This window comes from Kwoniella mangroviensis (genome assembly GCF_000507465.2).
Source record: "Kwoniella mangroviensis CBS 8507 chromosome 1 map unlocalized Ctg01, whole genome shotgun sequence".
Classification (NCBI taxonomy): domain Eukaryota; kingdom Fungi; phylum Basidiomycota; class Tremellomycetes; order Tremellales; family Cryptococcaceae; genus Kwoniella; species Kwoniella mangrovensis.
In genome coordinates this window covers 8,791,035-8,807,462 of record NW_027062533.1, presented here as the reverse complement: position 1 = coordinate 8,807,462, position 16,428 = coordinate 8,791,035, and the positions used below count along the sequence as shown (strand labels likewise).

At 44.5% G+C, this 16,428-nt stretch overlaps 7 protein-coding genes across 7 annotated transcripts; 3 read left to right on the top strand and 4 right to left on the bottom strand.

Moving 5' to 3' along the window:
• Nucleotides 1-218: 218 nt before the first annotated feature.
• I203_103329 (uncharacterized protein) lies at nucleotides 219-4,015 on the bottom strand (the record flags this gene model as incomplete). The annotated part of the gene is made up of 11 exons (XM_065517294.1): nucleotides 219-704; nucleotides 783-915; nucleotides 979-1,180; nucleotides 1,255-1,373; nucleotides 1,443-1,533; nucleotides 1,603-1,898; nucleotides 1,981-2,086; nucleotides 2,140-2,533; nucleotides 2,614-3,480; nucleotides 3,549-3,662; nucleotides 3,725-4,015. The coding sequence occupies 11 exons, from the start codon at nucleotides 4,013-4,015 to the stop codon at nucleotides 219-221; spliced, it is 3,099 nt and encodes a 1,032-aa protein (XP_065374112.1).
• Nucleotides 4,016-4,977: 962 nt separating this feature from the next.
• On the top strand, nucleotides 4,978-6,495 carry I203_103328 (uncharacterized protein; the record flags this gene model as incomplete). The annotated part of the gene is made up of 6 exons (XM_019149303.1): nucleotides 4,978-5,134; nucleotides 5,199-5,303; nucleotides 5,414-5,597; nucleotides 5,699-5,950; nucleotides 6,048-6,216; nucleotides 6,358-6,495. 6 exons carry the CDS (start codon nucleotides 4,978-4,980, stop codon nucleotides 6,493-6,495), a joined length of 1,005 nt encoding a protein of 334 aa, XP_019001328.1.
• Nucleotides 6,496-7,475: 980 nt separating this feature from the next.
• On the top strand, nucleotides 7,476-7,787 carry I203_103327 (uncharacterized protein; the record flags this gene model as incomplete). The annotated part of the gene is made up of 1 exon (XM_019149302.1): nucleotides 7,476-7,787. The coding sequence occupies one exon, from the start codon at nucleotides 7,476-7,478 to the stop codon at nucleotides 7,785-7,787; it is 312 nt and encodes a 103-aa protein (XP_019001327.1).
• A 158-nt stretch (nucleotides 7,788-7,945) lies between these two features.
• On the bottom strand, nucleotides 7,946-9,269 carry I203_103326 (uncharacterized protein; the record flags this gene model as incomplete). The annotated part of the gene is made up of 3 exons (XM_019149301.1): nucleotides 7,946-8,228; nucleotides 8,431-8,601; nucleotides 8,764-9,269. 3 exons carry the CDS (start codon nucleotides 9,267-9,269, stop codon nucleotides 7,946-7,948), a joined length of 960 nt encoding a protein of 319 aa, XP_019001326.1.
• Nucleotides 9,270-10,253: 984 nt separating this feature from the next.
• On the bottom strand, nucleotides 10,254-11,170 carry I203_103325 (uncharacterized protein; the record flags this gene model as incomplete). The annotated part of the gene is made up of 3 exons (XM_019149300.1): nucleotides 10,254-10,392; nucleotides 10,556-10,984; nucleotides 11,118-11,170. 3 exons carry the CDS (start codon nucleotides 11,168-11,170, stop codon nucleotides 10,254-10,256), a joined length of 621 nt encoding a protein of 206 aa, XP_019001325.1.
• A 1,839-nt stretch (nucleotides 11,171-13,009) lies between these two features.
• Nucleotides 13,010-15,050, top strand: I203_103324 (uncharacterized protein; the record flags this gene model as incomplete). Its single annotated transcript, XM_019149299.1, has 5 exons — nucleotides 13,010-13,157; nucleotides 13,236-13,882; nucleotides 13,949-14,797; nucleotides 14,866-14,944; nucleotides 15,007-15,050. 5 exons carry the CDS (start codon nucleotides 13,010-13,012, stop codon nucleotides 15,048-15,050), a joined length of 1,767 nt encoding a protein of 588 aa, XP_019001324.1.
• A 472-nt stretch (nucleotides 15,051-15,522) lies between these two features.
• Nucleotides 15,523-16,391, bottom strand: I203_103323 (uncharacterized protein; the record flags this gene model as incomplete). Its single annotated transcript, XM_019149298.1, has 3 exons — nucleotides 15,523-15,654; nucleotides 15,736-16,122; nucleotides 16,218-16,391. 3 exons carry the CDS (start codon nucleotides 16,389-16,391, stop codon nucleotides 15,523-15,525), a joined length of 693 nt encoding a protein of 230 aa, XP_019001323.1.
• Between the last annotated feature and the right edge of the window lie 37 nt (nucleotides 16,392-16,428).

Genomic DNA, 16,428 nt, shown 5'->3' with positions numbered 1-16,428 from the left:
GATCTACTGATTTTGCATGAAAACAAGCTGTTGACCCATTCTTACCGCATAGCACAATCCATATCGGACTATACATACAAGACCATCAATCGTATAGCCATCTGCATAGTATACAATGTTCCACATACATGATTCGTATAGGATCTCGTATGGGGCAGTTCACTAGCATAAGCTCTTTTATTATACGGTGACTATAGTGACATTATAGTCAAATCAAACTACCTAAAAGGGAATCCGCTACCTTCACCCAAAGTGAAATCGTCCCAAAAGCCTTTCAGATCGAAATCGAAATTAGTATCAAAGTCAAACAACCCTTCTTGTCCTTCTGCAGGATTACTATCATTACCATTATTACCATTTTGAATATAGTTCAGTGAATTCTGCGATATATTCGCACTAGCCGCACCTAGACCTAAACCAAGGCTCGACACGTAATCACCTGCACCGCCTGCAGGCGTAGAGTTATACTGAAAGTGTGTCGGTGTAGTTGAAGAATCATTATTACCGTTGTTGTTCGGAATGTTGTTGGTGGTATTTGTGGCAGGAAGGAAGTTGAATTCGAAAGGTGGGAAATGGAATGGTTTAGGTTGTGTATCCAAAGTTTCGGTAGGCAATGTCCAAGGTAATGGTGTAGGTTCTGAATGTGCGGCGGGTAAGGGTGTAGAGGACATTGGTTCCGGTGAAGGGAATCTCGATGGTACAGCCTGTAATAATTGCACGTGACAAATCATTGTCCGATCAGCTTCATTCGTCAACATGAACCAGCCCAGATGATAGCTTACACTGGCGTCAGACAATTGTTCCAATTTCTTAGAGAGCATCCGCAACATCTGCCCATACTTGTTGGCAGGATGATCTTTATCTGGACAAGCCAAAACTAAAGCCGCGCAGACATGATCGACGAGCTCGCGGATCCTATCAGATATCATCAAGATCAGCTACAGAGTTTTCGCAAGGCTCTTATTATTAATCACTCACCTGATCATATCTTTACCGGTTACTGCACCCGAATAACTACTTTTCAGGGCGAATACAGCGGCATATGAGATATTGATCAAATATCTTGAAGGTAAAAATCGTAAGGAGCCCATTTGAGATAATCGCAAGGCAATAGCCATGATCTCATTTGCTGATCCGATCGACTCGTATATATATATTGCATCCGGTGAAGTTGCCGAGCCTGTGTGATCAAGATTGTTGACGCTTATTTCAGCTTCACTAGTCTGGGTTTGGAGATGGTCGTGCTGAACGAACCTCTTGGGAACAATTGGACGGATTGTCTACCACCATCCCTTCCAGCTTGAGTCTCAGTTTCTGCACGCCATTGAGCTCTTTTCACATGTGCCGAATAACCGAATGAGGAGATGTACAGTCTAGTTCACGTCTCGTAAGCTACTCAAACAATCATAATGGAGCCCGCCGAGGTGGACACCTTAACGTACCTGACGAATTGATAGGTCATCCAACTTAGCTCCTGTAATGTTTGATTGGACCACTTTTTGGGTTTCCAGATAGTCCTATAACTATCCAGAGCTGCGTGCGAAAAAAGAATCCAGACTTAGCCACCACGACCCAATACTGGGGAAAAAGTGGATTACTCACCTCTCCTAAAATGGTCTAAGAACAAAAAGTATTCCCCTTGTCTAACCAATACAGCTGTTCTACTCTTACTCGGATACAAGATATCATGAGCGTTAGTCATGATTTGAGTTAACTCCACTAAACCCTGCATTAACGAAGCCGAATCATCGTGTGTCGAATCTTCATTGTCGTTTCCGTTTCCTGGGGAAAGTTGTAAAGGGAAGTTGAATCTTGCGGCTGCTTCACCGGTTTGGGAGATATGTGAATACCCAATGAAACATAGTGATGGACCTCTCGACCAGAATGCTAAACCTGTTCTGAGACGTATAAACCGCAACAAAACAATTACTTCAGCTGGACGACTTCTTGGAAGGAAGATGGAGGGACGAAATGTGGAACTCATCTATAGTACGATCATATAGGTAACACCAAGTCCATACACTCCGTACTCTCTCTACATCGGGTGTACGTTCATCCTCATTGATCTCCAAGGCAATCTGGTCCACTACCATCCAGTAATCAGCCGGCTCTTTCTTGAATCTCATCATCATCACTTACGTCCTAGCAGATACGCTGCTCTGATCGCTAAACCAGTCAGACTCCAACTTCTCCTATTATCTGTACCATGTTCGCCCGTAACCTCCGTCCCAGGTCCAGCCAGCATATTGAGGCTATACGATTTCGGTGGAGCTGCCCTTTCCCTCGGCAGATGTTCAGCCAAGAGCAATACCCCTTCTACGAATCCTACACTTCCCGGTAATCCCGCAAAAGAATAGTCAGCCATGGTTTCTCGTAAAATGGGCCATGTCTTATCGTGTATTTCACGATATTTCGGATCGACAGGATGTCGCGATGCAACGGCTACGATACATGTAAGGAGGAATGAATCGTTATGCGTCAGGTCGAGGAGTTGTTCGCGTGTACGTGGTATTCGAGAGGTTTGGAAAATTGGCTATTCAATCAAGTATTGCCAACGTATCAGATCATCAACATGAGAACAAACTGTTTATGAGCAAATGTTATGCCGCTTACCAACGAAGGATGATGATCCCTAAAATAGATATTGACCAATTCCTGTAAAGTTTCTTCATCCAAGATTCCATTTTTGATGAGATGAAATTCTTCCAATTCCCTTACGGGAGAAGCTTCTTCTGAGATATCCCACGAGACTCTCTTGGTATCTCCATTAGATCCGCCATCCTGCTGGGGATGTTTACCCTTATTTGCCGGCATGTTCGGATCAATCTCACCGTTCTCATCTGTCGCTGCATTGGCTAGGATCTCTAAAGCGTCCATCTCGTTGGACAAGCTCGCATTGACAATCTTCCTCGTACCGTCGGGCTCTAGCGTTCGTCGTTTTTTAACACGATGCTGGGAAGGTTGATTAGGCGAGAGTCCAGTGGTAGATCCTACCGACGATTCGCCCATTGATCCTGGCGTTGTAGTATCCGGATGGTGTTGCGGAGTCAAGGAGGTCTGAGAAGGAGGAGGTAACATTTGATTTTGTGAAAGTGAATGTGAAGAAAGGCCACTTGTGGTGGTACTTGGTCCAGCTTGTGTTTGAGAGTATTGATCGGGCCAATTGGAACTTGAAGACGAAGGTGGATTATGGCTGTACAATGCTTGATTCCGCGAAGTATCGTCTACTTGCGGCTGCATAATATGAGAAAGCGAAGATATATCCCACTCGCTGGTGCTGGGATGGTTCTCGAATGGGGGTCGAATGATCCGCTGAGGTTGAGGTTGAGGCGGGTTTTCTTGGCTTGGATTGGGGTTCGTAATTGTAGTTGTTGTTGATGTTGTAGATCCATGAGCAGGATACACTTCTGCTTGAGATGGATCGACTGAGGCTTCTCGCAAAGCTCCTTCAGCAGCGGTCGATGTTTTCCTTCGTCGTTTCTACGTTGCGAGAGTTTCGAGCATCAGCACAGGCGTCAGCAGAGAAAAAGTCCTCTCTCAACACTCACGCTAGGTAAGAAGACACAATCCCTCTGTTCCCTCCTACATCTCGAGCAAGGTGGCTCCGAAGGAGCATTTACATCCCCCAGATCGCATTTCGCTTTCCTCAAGCGACAATGAACCTAGCAGAAATCAAGCATATAAGCGACTTCTTCAATGGTTGCAAGAACAATCTGAAACTCACACAAGCTCGATAACCCCTTTTAGGGACATTCGCATCCTTATCATCCTTCTTCTTTTTATTGTCCGATGTCGATCCTGCATTTCCACCACCTATTCCACTAGTCCCAGGCTGGACCTGAGGTGGTATACTGGAACCCCCCGAGATCATATCGTAATCGGATGGCCCGACGGTTGCGAAGCCTTGTCCATATATGTGGGAGAGATCTGTACCAGGCGGAGGGGAAAGTCGAGATGCAGGATGAGGTATGATGTTGGATGTGGAAGTCGGTCTATCGGGATTGATATTCGACATGGGGCCCTCTGTTGACTTGATCAGCTAGTGAACCTCGATCTCACTGTACTTGCAGGATTTGGCGATTGTGTTTGGTTACTGATATTTTCGAAGTGTTACTATCTGTTGAACAAGCACATTACCGATAGTTCAGACGATTTATGACATGCACTCCGTTGACTGTCGCAGATCTTAGATTGTACAAGAGGCATGCTCATGTGCAAATCACAAGTCCCCGAAATGAGACTCGTCGGACTACGAAGTAACCTGTGAGCACTTGTGCCGGTATTCCTGATCGTATGTCACGCGGGGCCAATCCAGGCTCCCCGGTGAACATGACAAACTGAACAAACAGATTTCGTTTCAACGGCATCAGTGGCAATGCTCCGGTTCATGCTGCTTCCTTTCCCTTGGTCTTCTTACATTCCTTTGGGCGACTCGTTAGTGTCCACCTATGCTCGTACCTGAGACCCAAGCATAATCAGCCCCTCTATGCGCCATGCACTACATGTATCATCCTATGCATTCTGGGCTGACTTGCATGCTAGTCTCCCACTGAATGTGCTGCTATGCAGGAGTGTCTATGTGATCCTCCTACTTTCGCTCCACGTGTCCTGACTCGGGGTGCGCGGTAAATCACGGGCTGTCCCAAAATGAGTGAAGCCCGGTCCGGGTGTGTACCGGATATAACCGTGATGGATGTGTGCTCGTGCTGTAGCAGTAAAAGTGGTTGTGTTATTTCCGTTTCGTGCTTGGTGAGGTGGGGGAGAATCAAGGACACACAAATCATCATAAAGTCGTTTTCTTCATCCTCATCTCTGATCCACTCATACATCTTCTGAACAGAGTGACTCCATACGTCGCATCGACAAAGCTGTCAGTACTTCTCCCTCAGGTTGCCTTCAGCAGCGTCTGACTGACTGATCGGTTCTGTACCAATCTCCATTCACAGATTACCAAAGTCCATTCAAACCTCTATCACTATGTCCGCTTCACGATTATGGGCCGGTGGGCCTTCAGTCCCCCTCGTCACTGCTATGAACGCTGACGAGTCAATCAACTATGATGCCCTCGCTAAACAGACTGTCAGACTCGCCAAAGCAGGTTTGGGAATAGTTTTGCTTGGTACCAACGGTGAAGGTGTGTATTTGATGTTCTCATGACCATACCTTGTGATATCACTGACGCGAACTCGGGCACGTAGCTTCTCATCTTTCCAATGAGGAGCGAAGGAAATGTACCGTTGTTGTCAGAAAGGCTTTGGATGATAATGGATTCAAGGATGAGCCTTTGCTTGTTGGGACCGGAAGTGAGTCTTAGCGTTTCTCTCTCTATTTAGTGATACACCCCACTTCAGCCTCCTGCAGATCTTTCTCCATCGATCATTTAGCTGATATCATCTACTTCGCTTCTGTTCAGGTGGATCTGCCGAAACTACCATCACCGTCACCAAAGAAGCTGCCGAAGCAGGTGCTACTCACTCTATCGTCATCACTCCAGGATACTTCTCTTTCGCTATGGGTAGAGACAGGAAAGCTATCAAGGACTTCTTCAAGAAAGTGTTTGATAACTCCCCTATCCCAGTGATGATTTACAACTTCCCGTGAGTGCTCTTCTTCCATCCGTATTACACCTCTGTACCATTGCACCTGTGCATCCAAGGAAGGTGCACAAGCTGAATGTTTCTGGTTTTGTGGGAAATAGAGGTGCCGCCGCAGGAATCGATCTAAACTCAGATGAAATCAACGAACTCGCCGACCACCCAAATTGTTTTGGTGTCAAATTGACTTGTGCAATGATTGGTAAAGGACATCGAATCGCCGCTTACACCCAATCAGAAGAATTCTTAGCTAAGAGAGCATCAAACCTGAAGAATCAAACGGTCACAGGTCAATTCCAAGTCTTGCCTGGTTTCTCTGAATCTACCCTCCCTGCTCTTCTCTCTCGACACACCGGGTGAGTAACGATTTATATAACATATACTTGTTTCAACTGTCCTTCTCCACCCGCCTACGAAGGTCATGTGGCTGATAATCAATATCGCTTTGGATAGATGTATCACCGGTACCGGTAATGCCATCCCCAAGACCATCCGAAAATTATGGGATGCCTCTGTAGCTGGTCTCAAGGGAGATGCCAACGCTTTAGCTGAGGCTTTGAAATTACAAGATCGAGTAGCTGAGGCCGATTGGACCATCGTCAAAGCTGGTATTCCCGGTACTGTAAGTCATAATCTTTTCTTTTCGGTCATTAATCATCTAGCCCTTCCATTTTTCTTCCATCTCATTCAACTGTTATCCCAATCGGCAAACCAAGTACTCTGGTTGAGGAATATTGGCTGATAACCATTCTGCGATCAATAGAAATACTTCCTCGACCACTACGTAGAAGAAGGACTTGGTGGTCCAGCCAGATTACCTATCGGTTCCATCACCGACGACGTCAAGAAGTTGATCGAAGTCGACTTGAAGGAAGCTTGGGAATACGAACAATCGTTATAAGGTTGATATACGGGATTATAGGGTGATCATGCATCTGGGTTATCTTTTTCGAAAGTACGGAACTGAATATCTCGTACTGGACACATCCCAGAGTCTGAATATTGTTCAACTGTTGAGGAAAGCTAATGTTGCTGATGTTCTGGAAAACTCTGGAGACGAGTTGATCAATCTATCTCTGACGCGGTCGATCGCCTAAACTGATGTGCCCGCGGGCCCGGAGCGGCATATAGAATTGAAAAGATAAAACAACAGGCGTATCTTTGCCTCCTCGTGAAGCCCTTTCCATCGTCCCACTACCTTTCGAGGCCCTTTGGAAATTGAAACAAAGGTGGAAATATGATATAAAGCCTTTGAGCCCATTTCTTATCTCGTCTCCGATTATATCGCCTCGGAAGTCACTTACCTTTCAATTACTGTGCAGTTCAAGTTTACCGCATTGCAACTCAGAAGATCTTGAGAAAGAAAATACAGGTACAGGATCTGGTAGTTCACAATACCTTCTGATCTTATCTCTCACATCATTGCCCATATAACAAGGCAATTGTGAATGAATAGAATCTGATCCGAGATAAGCCAATCATTACGTTTTTTGTTTTTGCAACTTGCTACCAACAATTCAGTATTTCAGGATGATGTCTGATAAATTAACTTTCAACCGTTCCACGATACCACCCACTGACAACAGAGATAAAAACAATTGTCACTCAGCTATACATCGTCATCTCTATGAAAATGGGTTCATACAATCACACCAAACTCAACTTAGGCGACAGAGGGGAAACAAAATTGACATTAGTACCATAGAGAATCAAGAGCAGATTCAAAGGGTTTTAAAGGCTTTTGGACATGATAATCCAGCTGAGATTGAAAACCACGCCTCAAAAGATGATCGTAGTAATTTTACCAGAACAAATTCGATCATCTCCACCACACAATTGCATTCACCCTCATTGTCAAATACAAGCAGCAGAACAACAAATATGTCACATCCTGAAAACCATCAAGTCCATACGGGACATACGCAAACACATCTACTTCGTCATCCATATTCTAACAAAGTTTTCGAACGATCGGTTTTATTACTCGAGAAGGAGATACCTTATGATGCGCCGCCAGGTGAAGATGGATACGATGATGGAAGTAATGATATTCATCGTAAACGATGGAATAGCGCTTTACAGATATGGCGGAGAAATGATGAGGAAAAATCAGGTGGAGGATATGAGGTGGACGAGGTGGAAAGGGAGTTGTTGAGTGAGTTGGATAATGATTATCATACGAGGGGGTGGTAGTGGATGAGGTGCGTTTCGGTTCAACAAGTTATGGTGTATAATGAAGTGTAGCAGAGATCATGCACTGTAAATCAATTTCTGCTCTTCCATATCATGTCCAACTGGTTATGATATTACTGTGATCGATCTCACAACCCTTCGTGCATGACTAATCATACCTAGAACCAATAAACTATTCCTACCAATAAAACTAACCCTTCCACGATGCTTCCCATTCCCAGTCCTATCTCATTAACTCTATATCCACTTGACGACTTCCCGGATCCTCCATTAGGATTAGTATTCTGACTGACCTGTAGAGAATTAGGTATCTGCTGATTATCCACATCATCCCAATTGATATCGCCCGGATTGGAAGGATCGTTAGGACAATCGTTCTTAAGGTGAGAAGCGAGGAGGTTGGTCAGGTCATGACCTCGAATATCGGGAATCGTATATTGGCTTTTGAGGGTTCGCGCAAAGCGCGTCAGCTTGACATACAACATTTATGACTTGTATGAAAGATGATGAGGTTGATTTCAATGGATTATGAAGCCCATCAACCATTGAATGATCGATCGATCATCAATTGATTATAGTGCCCTATTCTGATATCTCACGCAGACGGAAATAGTAGTCTGAACAAATTAAGAAATTCACTTACGCGGCTTTGAACAACTCATACATACATCCCGTACATTTAGCACCCTTAAACACTGAATCAGTAAATTGATCTAGATTGGTTCCTGTGACCAATGAATCGAAGAAATTGTTATTGTTCGCTTGATCTGTGGTATTTAGGACAGAAGGTAAACAAAGATCGGATGTGCCGTTGCTGGAATCAACAGTAAAATCCAGCATGAAAATGGTCAATCAATTTGTCAGTAATGTACAACATACACTCATACATCGAAATCAAATGCGTGAGAAATGGTTGAAAGGTTTGAAAGGTCGTTTACAGTACAGTAAATTTCCAGATGAATCCAGTCAAACTTACAAGTAAACCTGACAAGCCACAGTCTTATAACTACTACTATACCTCTCAATCACCTTATTCAAGACACTTATAAGTCCATATGAAGTATCGCAAGAACCCTCAATCTGCCCTTTTGCATCATTCAGATCTTGGTCCGAACAACTTTGCGAACAGACATTATCGAGGTATGTATCGAGTTGAGTGGAGAACGAAGTGTTTTGCTGAGGGTTGGAAATGAGTGAAGCGAGGTCAGTCAGACCTAGGCATGATCCTACGGGGGAGGATGTGAGGTTGACGAGGGTTATAAGACATGACATCGAGGAGACTTGGGCTGCCTGGAGGGTTTGGAGGAATGCGACTTCCTCTGTCTCGCTTGATGTGGAGGTTGAAGAGGTGTCACTTGAAGAAGAAGAAGAGGAGGAGGAAGAAGAGGAAGAGGAAGAGTCATCGGAGGAGAATAGACCTGGGATGGCTGATACGGATAAGAGAAATGGGAGGAATAGGAGTAAGAGTTTGGGAACGAACATTTTGGATTATCTATTCGAGGTTACTTCTTCAGAATGAGCAGGCAATCTTGATTGTAGCGGAAGGTACACCACAGTAAATGAGATCCTCTAGTATGGTTGATAATATTTATTGGGTTTCGTAAAAGAGCGTTATATCCTACGTCGTATGGTTTTGTTATACTTACGGTATCTTTATCTTTTCACTATTTTTTTCTTTTTTGTATCTTACTGGTATTATAATTTGATATATTGTTGTTATCTTTTTACTTGTCTTGCAGAGTCATGCCATATATGATGAAGATGAAGAACCAATCCAGATTGCAGGATTATATCACTTGAGTGTCAATTGGCCTTTCTCGTCAAAACACTTTCGACCATACTCAAAGAGTCTACATGGTTAACAATGGATGACAATGGATGACATTGTACGAGACGATCAGTCAAAGGATCATGTGAATATCTCGAAAGGATGTCAAATCATGTCTGATAGTTTTACTGGTAAAACAACTGATCAGTATGGTTTCAACATAATATACAAGCAAGCTTGTGTTGTATGAGGATTGTACACCAATCGATGTCAGAGCCGATGAGCAATGGGAGACAAAGGTAACGAGTGAATGCCATTATGCAAGCATCAGTGATATGATTGTGTTAGTGGAAAATACCATAATACATGAACTGCATAATGTAAACCGCATCATATGGTATGGTTATGACGGCAAATGGAAAATCCGTATTGTAATGCGACGAGGTCAAGAACTGCTCGTGTGATGTGAAGTGCACACACATGAGTGGGATCAGAATGGAGGTTGTAGACATGACTGATGAGCGGAATCGTAAAGATTGAGAAGGAAAATGAATGAATGAATATATTACAACGTTGTTTGAAGCTCGGTGTGACAATCTAACAGAACAAAATACGATACATCAGTAAGCACTGTCAAGAAGATCTGACACTGTGTTGGAGCACTGCGGCTATCGATAAATCATACTTACGAGGTGATACTATTTATTGGCCAATCCGCCAGTTGAGAGTGATCCTGCTCCACCACTCCCAGCAGCCCTGTTCAGTCGTTCCTCGGCAGCTTTGATTTGCGCTTCTAAAGCTGCGAGTTGTGATTCGAGATGGGGGAGTTGGGAGCGGCTGTGGAAGTTGCGTATGAGACCATACAGGCAGATGTGATGCGAGGGTAAACATAAGAGGAACAAAGGATATCATCATTAGCGATGAGCCGTACCACGATATAGTTCGAGATGGGGATATGGACATTCCCACAGAAGGAGTATAAGGGGAGCACGTAACTTACCGTTTATCAACCTTCTCTTGCAGTTCCTTGACATTCGCTTCTTCAACTTGCGGTTTCCCACTGCCATTCCCATGGCCTACACCGTTGATCCTAGACATAACGTCCGACAGGATATCCCAATCGCCTAATCCACCAGCTGCACCTGCGGTAGCTCCGTGACCCAAACTAGATCTTGAGATACTGCCTGCAGGTTTCAATGCAGTTGGAGTAGGAAGATAATGAGCGGGTGAAGTTTGTTGTGGAGATTGGTTGGGACCCATGACTGCATCCATCAACGATGATACACTGTTATTGCGATGGGTGAATTGAGGTAATCCTAGATTGACACCTGGATGAGGTAAGTTGGATACGGTATCGTTATCGTTCTCTTCGCTTCGACGTGAAGTGGAAGCAGGGTTATATGTGTTGGCTGATGGATTCGGAGGGAAGCTATCAGGTGAATTGGGTTAGTGAGATGCGATGTATTGACAAAGGTGGGAGTTGCAAGAGCTGTAATGAAATCAAAGGCAGGGGTATGTAGGTAATGTGGGAGAATGACTGATATCAGGAGAGAGCTGCTCACCCAACGGTACCTCCAGTGGAAGCTGAACCACTAGCTACGTTCGAAGTGTCCATCTTGAATTCAACGCCGTGCGCCAAGGATGGAGATGATCCAGAGGACAAAGGATGGGTGATTAGCCTATCTAGTCGATAGATGTCAACTACCTCTAATCAGGGGGAGATTGCAGCTGTAAGCGGGTAATGCAGGACAAAATGTTCTTTGAAGGAACGGATGATGGCGATGTCGTTGAGATTATAAGATATGTTGATGGGATTGGATATGGTGTCTTACCTTAGACTCCCACAGTGTTCTTCTTTCTACGAGTACTGTACGCGTCATGGTTTAGAGTATACTCGAGTACTTTGACCTTTGACTTTCCTTGACATGAAACACGTGCGATATTGCCTCTTTCAGAAATTGCCGTAAAATACCGACATGAAACGCTTCCCATTTACCCCTTGATAACGATAAACTCATTCAACCCAAAGAGATCCATCAGTCCCAAGTTGATGTCGTCCGAGTAGGATTTGCCACTTTCGTCTTTTGTCCTTAAGCATACCTTTGATGAAGGACCCTCTCGAGACTCATCGATCATCCGAGATACAGGAGGATGGGATGATCAACAGCGGCTCCAACAGATGAACAAAGAATAGCAAATACTTACTCGATCCGTTCATCATCCCATCATTATGACTTTTCACACAGATTCGCTTCTTTCCCGGTATGATTGACGATATACTCTTACGCCCTACACTATTTTTAAATATGCATCTCGAGTCAGCTGACAGAATCACAGATATGATATATGAAAACACCGCCGGCTTGAACTTGCGCATGGAGATAAGGTAATCATTCACTAGTAGAAGGGTGTGTCGATGGAGAGAGTGAGTAGTAAGCGATATGTCTATCTCACTGGTATCTAGCTATCTATCACATGGTGGACTATCACTTCCTCTCTTGCTCGTTCTAACACTGGGGGTTTGTAAGAGTATCCCGATGTGATGGTATGCTCAATCGGGTCCAATGAAGATGGCTTTTATCCCCACCCTCCTTTCGATATATTCCATCTCTGTTACCATCAAATTTAAGAATAAACAAGGATGAATCTCAATTCTACCAACGCATCGCTGCTCAGATGCTCTGGGGTGATCACAGGATGGCGGTTAAATCCTCTTCCTTGACCATCTTTTACGAAACCGTGCTAATCCATCCTATCTGTCTATCTGTTTACCATTCGTCATTCGTGCCTGCTGATCAATCTTTCTTTACACTTATATGCGTTTTTCAGTCTAACCACTTTTCGTGAAAATACAGAGAAAAGTTTATGATGATGAGGGGAGTGGGATGGGCTGACTAGTGTTAAGAGCACGATCAATTATCCAGAGGACAAAGATGAGCATCCGGAAGAAGGAAGAAGGAAGAAGGAAAGAGGGAGGAAGAAAGATCGATCGGTAGTTGGACGATGGTAGATTGAGACAGGTAAAGGATGGGTAAAATACTATAAGGAAGAAGGAAAACCGGCAAGGAAAAAAATAAGGAAAGATATCAGACACCAGAGCTATATTGCAGTTCAAATTCAAGTATTAATCCTTCTTTCTTTCTTTCTTTCCTGTCTTTCCAACCTATCTCTTCAATCGACAAGATCACTTTCACCTTGTAGAGATACACATCTCACTCTTTATCCTCATAAAATCCCACCCTTCTTTCCGACTCGCATATTCGCTTCTGACGTTCGAGATTTTTCTTTGATTGTCTTCACTTTGGATTTGCATCGATCATCGCAAGGTAAGCTGATCGTCATGTTCCAGTCTTCCCTGGCTACATATCATCTATCCCCTTTATCTATGTCCTGCCGAACTACTAAATCGCCCAAAAGTATGCATGCTGATCATCGTCTCTGATATACAGCTGACATGGACTACCAATACCATCAAGAGGGGTGGGGGCCGTTACAACAGCCCTTCACTACCTTCCCTTTGTACTCATCACTCCGAGCCACTGATATCAGCGACAATGAAGCAATCGGATCGAGCACCTCTTTCGTGCACGGGGATCATCAAGGTGAGTTGGCTGTTCATCGTCTTCAACACGTTCGAAACCATTGCGACGATGTTTGCTGAGATGATCTCCCTTACACAGGCTTTTCGCAACTTCCATCATATCCATTCTCTACATTCCCTACAATAGCTCCCCAGACCAACTCGGATATCAATCTCTACCAGCCTCGATATGTGCCAACTCTCACCGAAATCCCTCAGACCCCCGTCAACTCCTGCAACTCAGCCCTACCTCCTTCTATCAGTCCCAGGGATATTCATATCCCGAGATATAATGGCTTGGAGGTAGCCATACCTGACTCCAGCTTTTTACCGGATTCTGCTCCATCACCGCTCTTCACGTATTCCAAGAAGAACGACGGTCAAGCAATGGAAGCAGATACCGATACAGAGTCGGACTCGGATTCGGAGTATGGCTTTGAACCAGCTCGACAAGGCAGCCGAAGTCTGTTGAACGATCTCACCGCCTCCAATTCTCCAATATCCTCTTCTCGCCCTCAAATTAATGGCTACGCCGATCAACCAATTGTTCCTGAAGATCAACGGACTCCTGGCAAATCCACTCCTATCCCGGCAGAGGAGCTACCAGTTGAAATGTCCCAAATCGTACTGCCTGCGCTGGTAAACGTTCCAACAATCAGCAACGACAAGAAGTCTCTGGTCGGTAAGAGGAAGCGACAGTCCGCTTTCGATAGGAAGAAGGAGGACATGATAACACAGACACCCGGAGTGAGTTTCTGCGCATTCATGTCCTGGTGTGAAATTTATTGCTAACCACACGAGCTTGTTTCTTAGGATAAGAAACCTACATCCGGTCGACAAGTCCTGCTAGCCAAGAAGGCCAAGCCTGGTAGAAGACCCCGTCCAACCAAAGCTGCTGGTACAAAGAAGGGCAGTGCAAATGGAGGGAAACAGAAAGGAAAAACTGTCACTAGTCCCCTTCCTGCATCTAGCTCCGATTCCCTCAGCAGCTATCCTCAGTCGTCCCTCCCTGGACAACATGCCACAACAAGAAAGGCTAACGCATCGTCGTCGTTGGCAAGATCTAGAACAATTGACGCTGGCACTTTACCACCTCTATCGTCTCCTGAAACCGGACCAAAACCCAAGTTGCGTAGTCGATCGAAATCGAAACCAACGTCAACTTCCAAATCAAGAGCAAAGAAGAAAGTCGTTGCCAAGACTATGACAGTGGAGCCAAAATCAGTATCAAATACGGGTAAAAAGCTCAAGGAAGTCAGCCAGCTGGGTGAAAAGGATCCCTCCTCACCGATCTCTTCTTGTCCATCTTCCGACGCCAGTGATTCTGATGGTGAAGATGAAGATTATCGTCCATCTCCTTCCCCAGCTGTCGGAGAAACAAAAGACCAACTGGATCCCGACTTACCGTCGCCAGTGAATCATAAAAAGAAGAGATCTAGATCTGAAGAAGCAGATGACGAGGAGTGGGGTGCGATTAAGAAAAAGGGAAAGAGGGAGATGGACAGAGAACCTCAAATGCTGATTCAAGAGGCAGGGGATATACCGGTGATAGAAAGGAAGCTCAATAAAGCAAGAAATCAGTTATACCATTCTGGGCGGCAAGAGCAGAATGTTCGAGCTCAATCAAAGTACAGGAACAAGATCAGGGCTAGGAGTGATCTGGTGAGTCATCCTCAACTCGCGCGCGATTGGTCGAGACATTGACAAAGGATGATTTCTGTCATTGCCAGGTTCTTGAATTTGCTCAGGAGATTTTCCCCAAGGTCCGCAACACCCCGGCCGCAAAGAAAATGATGAAGAAGCTGGAAGGTGAGCTTCTCGTACTTATTCGATTTTCGATTATTCGACTGACATGTGACTTTCGACAATAGAACTCGACCATAATTTCGCCGAAGAGAAGTTCGGGAAGCTCTAACAGGTGTCTGTTGGGCATGGGCTGCTGGACGTCAAAGGTTGATTCTGTTTGATACAAATGGGTCAAACGGTATGGTTAAGGGTCGTGGTATAAAGATATATAACTATTTTTCGGAAAACAGTTGAAAAGGTATGAAAGTAACTCAACTCATTCACTTCGACAGTCTACTGGAAATTTGTGAACGAGATTCTCGTTGCGGGTTCAGAATTCTCCCTCTCTCTATTTCCCCTTTTTACGAATCCCTTTGTTTGTACATCATCGTAACAAAAACACTTCTTCTTGGTTCAGCGATATCAAACAAGCAGTGATGTTATAATTAGTGAATTTGATAGGTCTGATAAAATAGGTAATATGAACAGATATGTATATGAACGAAACAAGTTAAAGTCAGGTCAGCCTAAGTAAATGAGAAATTGCGATGCATATACAGCCAAACACACGCAGTGTTCAAGATGACATTTTCAATATTCCATCATTTGCTACGTTTGGAATCGTCATTCTTTCTCTTCTCGTCCTTGCTGCTACCAGATCGACCACTACTACCACTCCTACTCCTCTTCTCAGAGCTACTACCACTAGGTCTATCCTCAGTACTCTCAGGTCTCTGCAAGTAGATACGTACCAAACATACCAAATGAGCGATAAATTGACAATTTCGGGGTTCGAGGCAGTTCAGCAAACTTACCAATCCCATTCTTCCGAACCACGGTCCACCCATTAGCACCAACACCGATGTCCTACCAATCTCCACCATCCCCCTGTATCCAGGCCACCAAATCTGCACTGCTCCCCTTATCCAACCTGTTAGACAGTATATGATCCAATACAAACACCATTGCGCACCGTCAGATTTCTTCTTGCCATTCTCTGCAACGATACAGTGAATGGTATTTTGGATAGGTATCAGCAAGGTGATTGGCGCTGAGAGATGGGGTATAAGGAAGAGCGGTAGGTATAGATGGAGGAATGCGAGGATGATTAGTAGGATGAGCGAGATGATAGTGGGAGATAGGATGGTAGTTGTTGAGAGGAAAAGGATGAGGGGTCGGAGGAAACCTGCGTGCGATTTGAGCTGGAAAGATAGATGTTATAGCTGTTAGTATGTACGCAAATAGGGAGTGCAGACTATGTTATGCTCTGACACGAAATGTATGGGGGAAAGCTCACGTATGAAGAGGTGAGTTTATCATCTCGTGATTCTGATGAGCTCGAACGGGAAGAGGAAGAGGAAGACGTTGATAAGTTCCTACTGTGTGATGAGGATGACGAAGATGAAGGCTTCTTCGAGGATGAAGATGTTTTGGAGTTTGAGCCCGATTTCGATTTAGGATCAGAAGGCATTTTGGCTCTTACTATTTTCGTGGTGAGATATCCATGA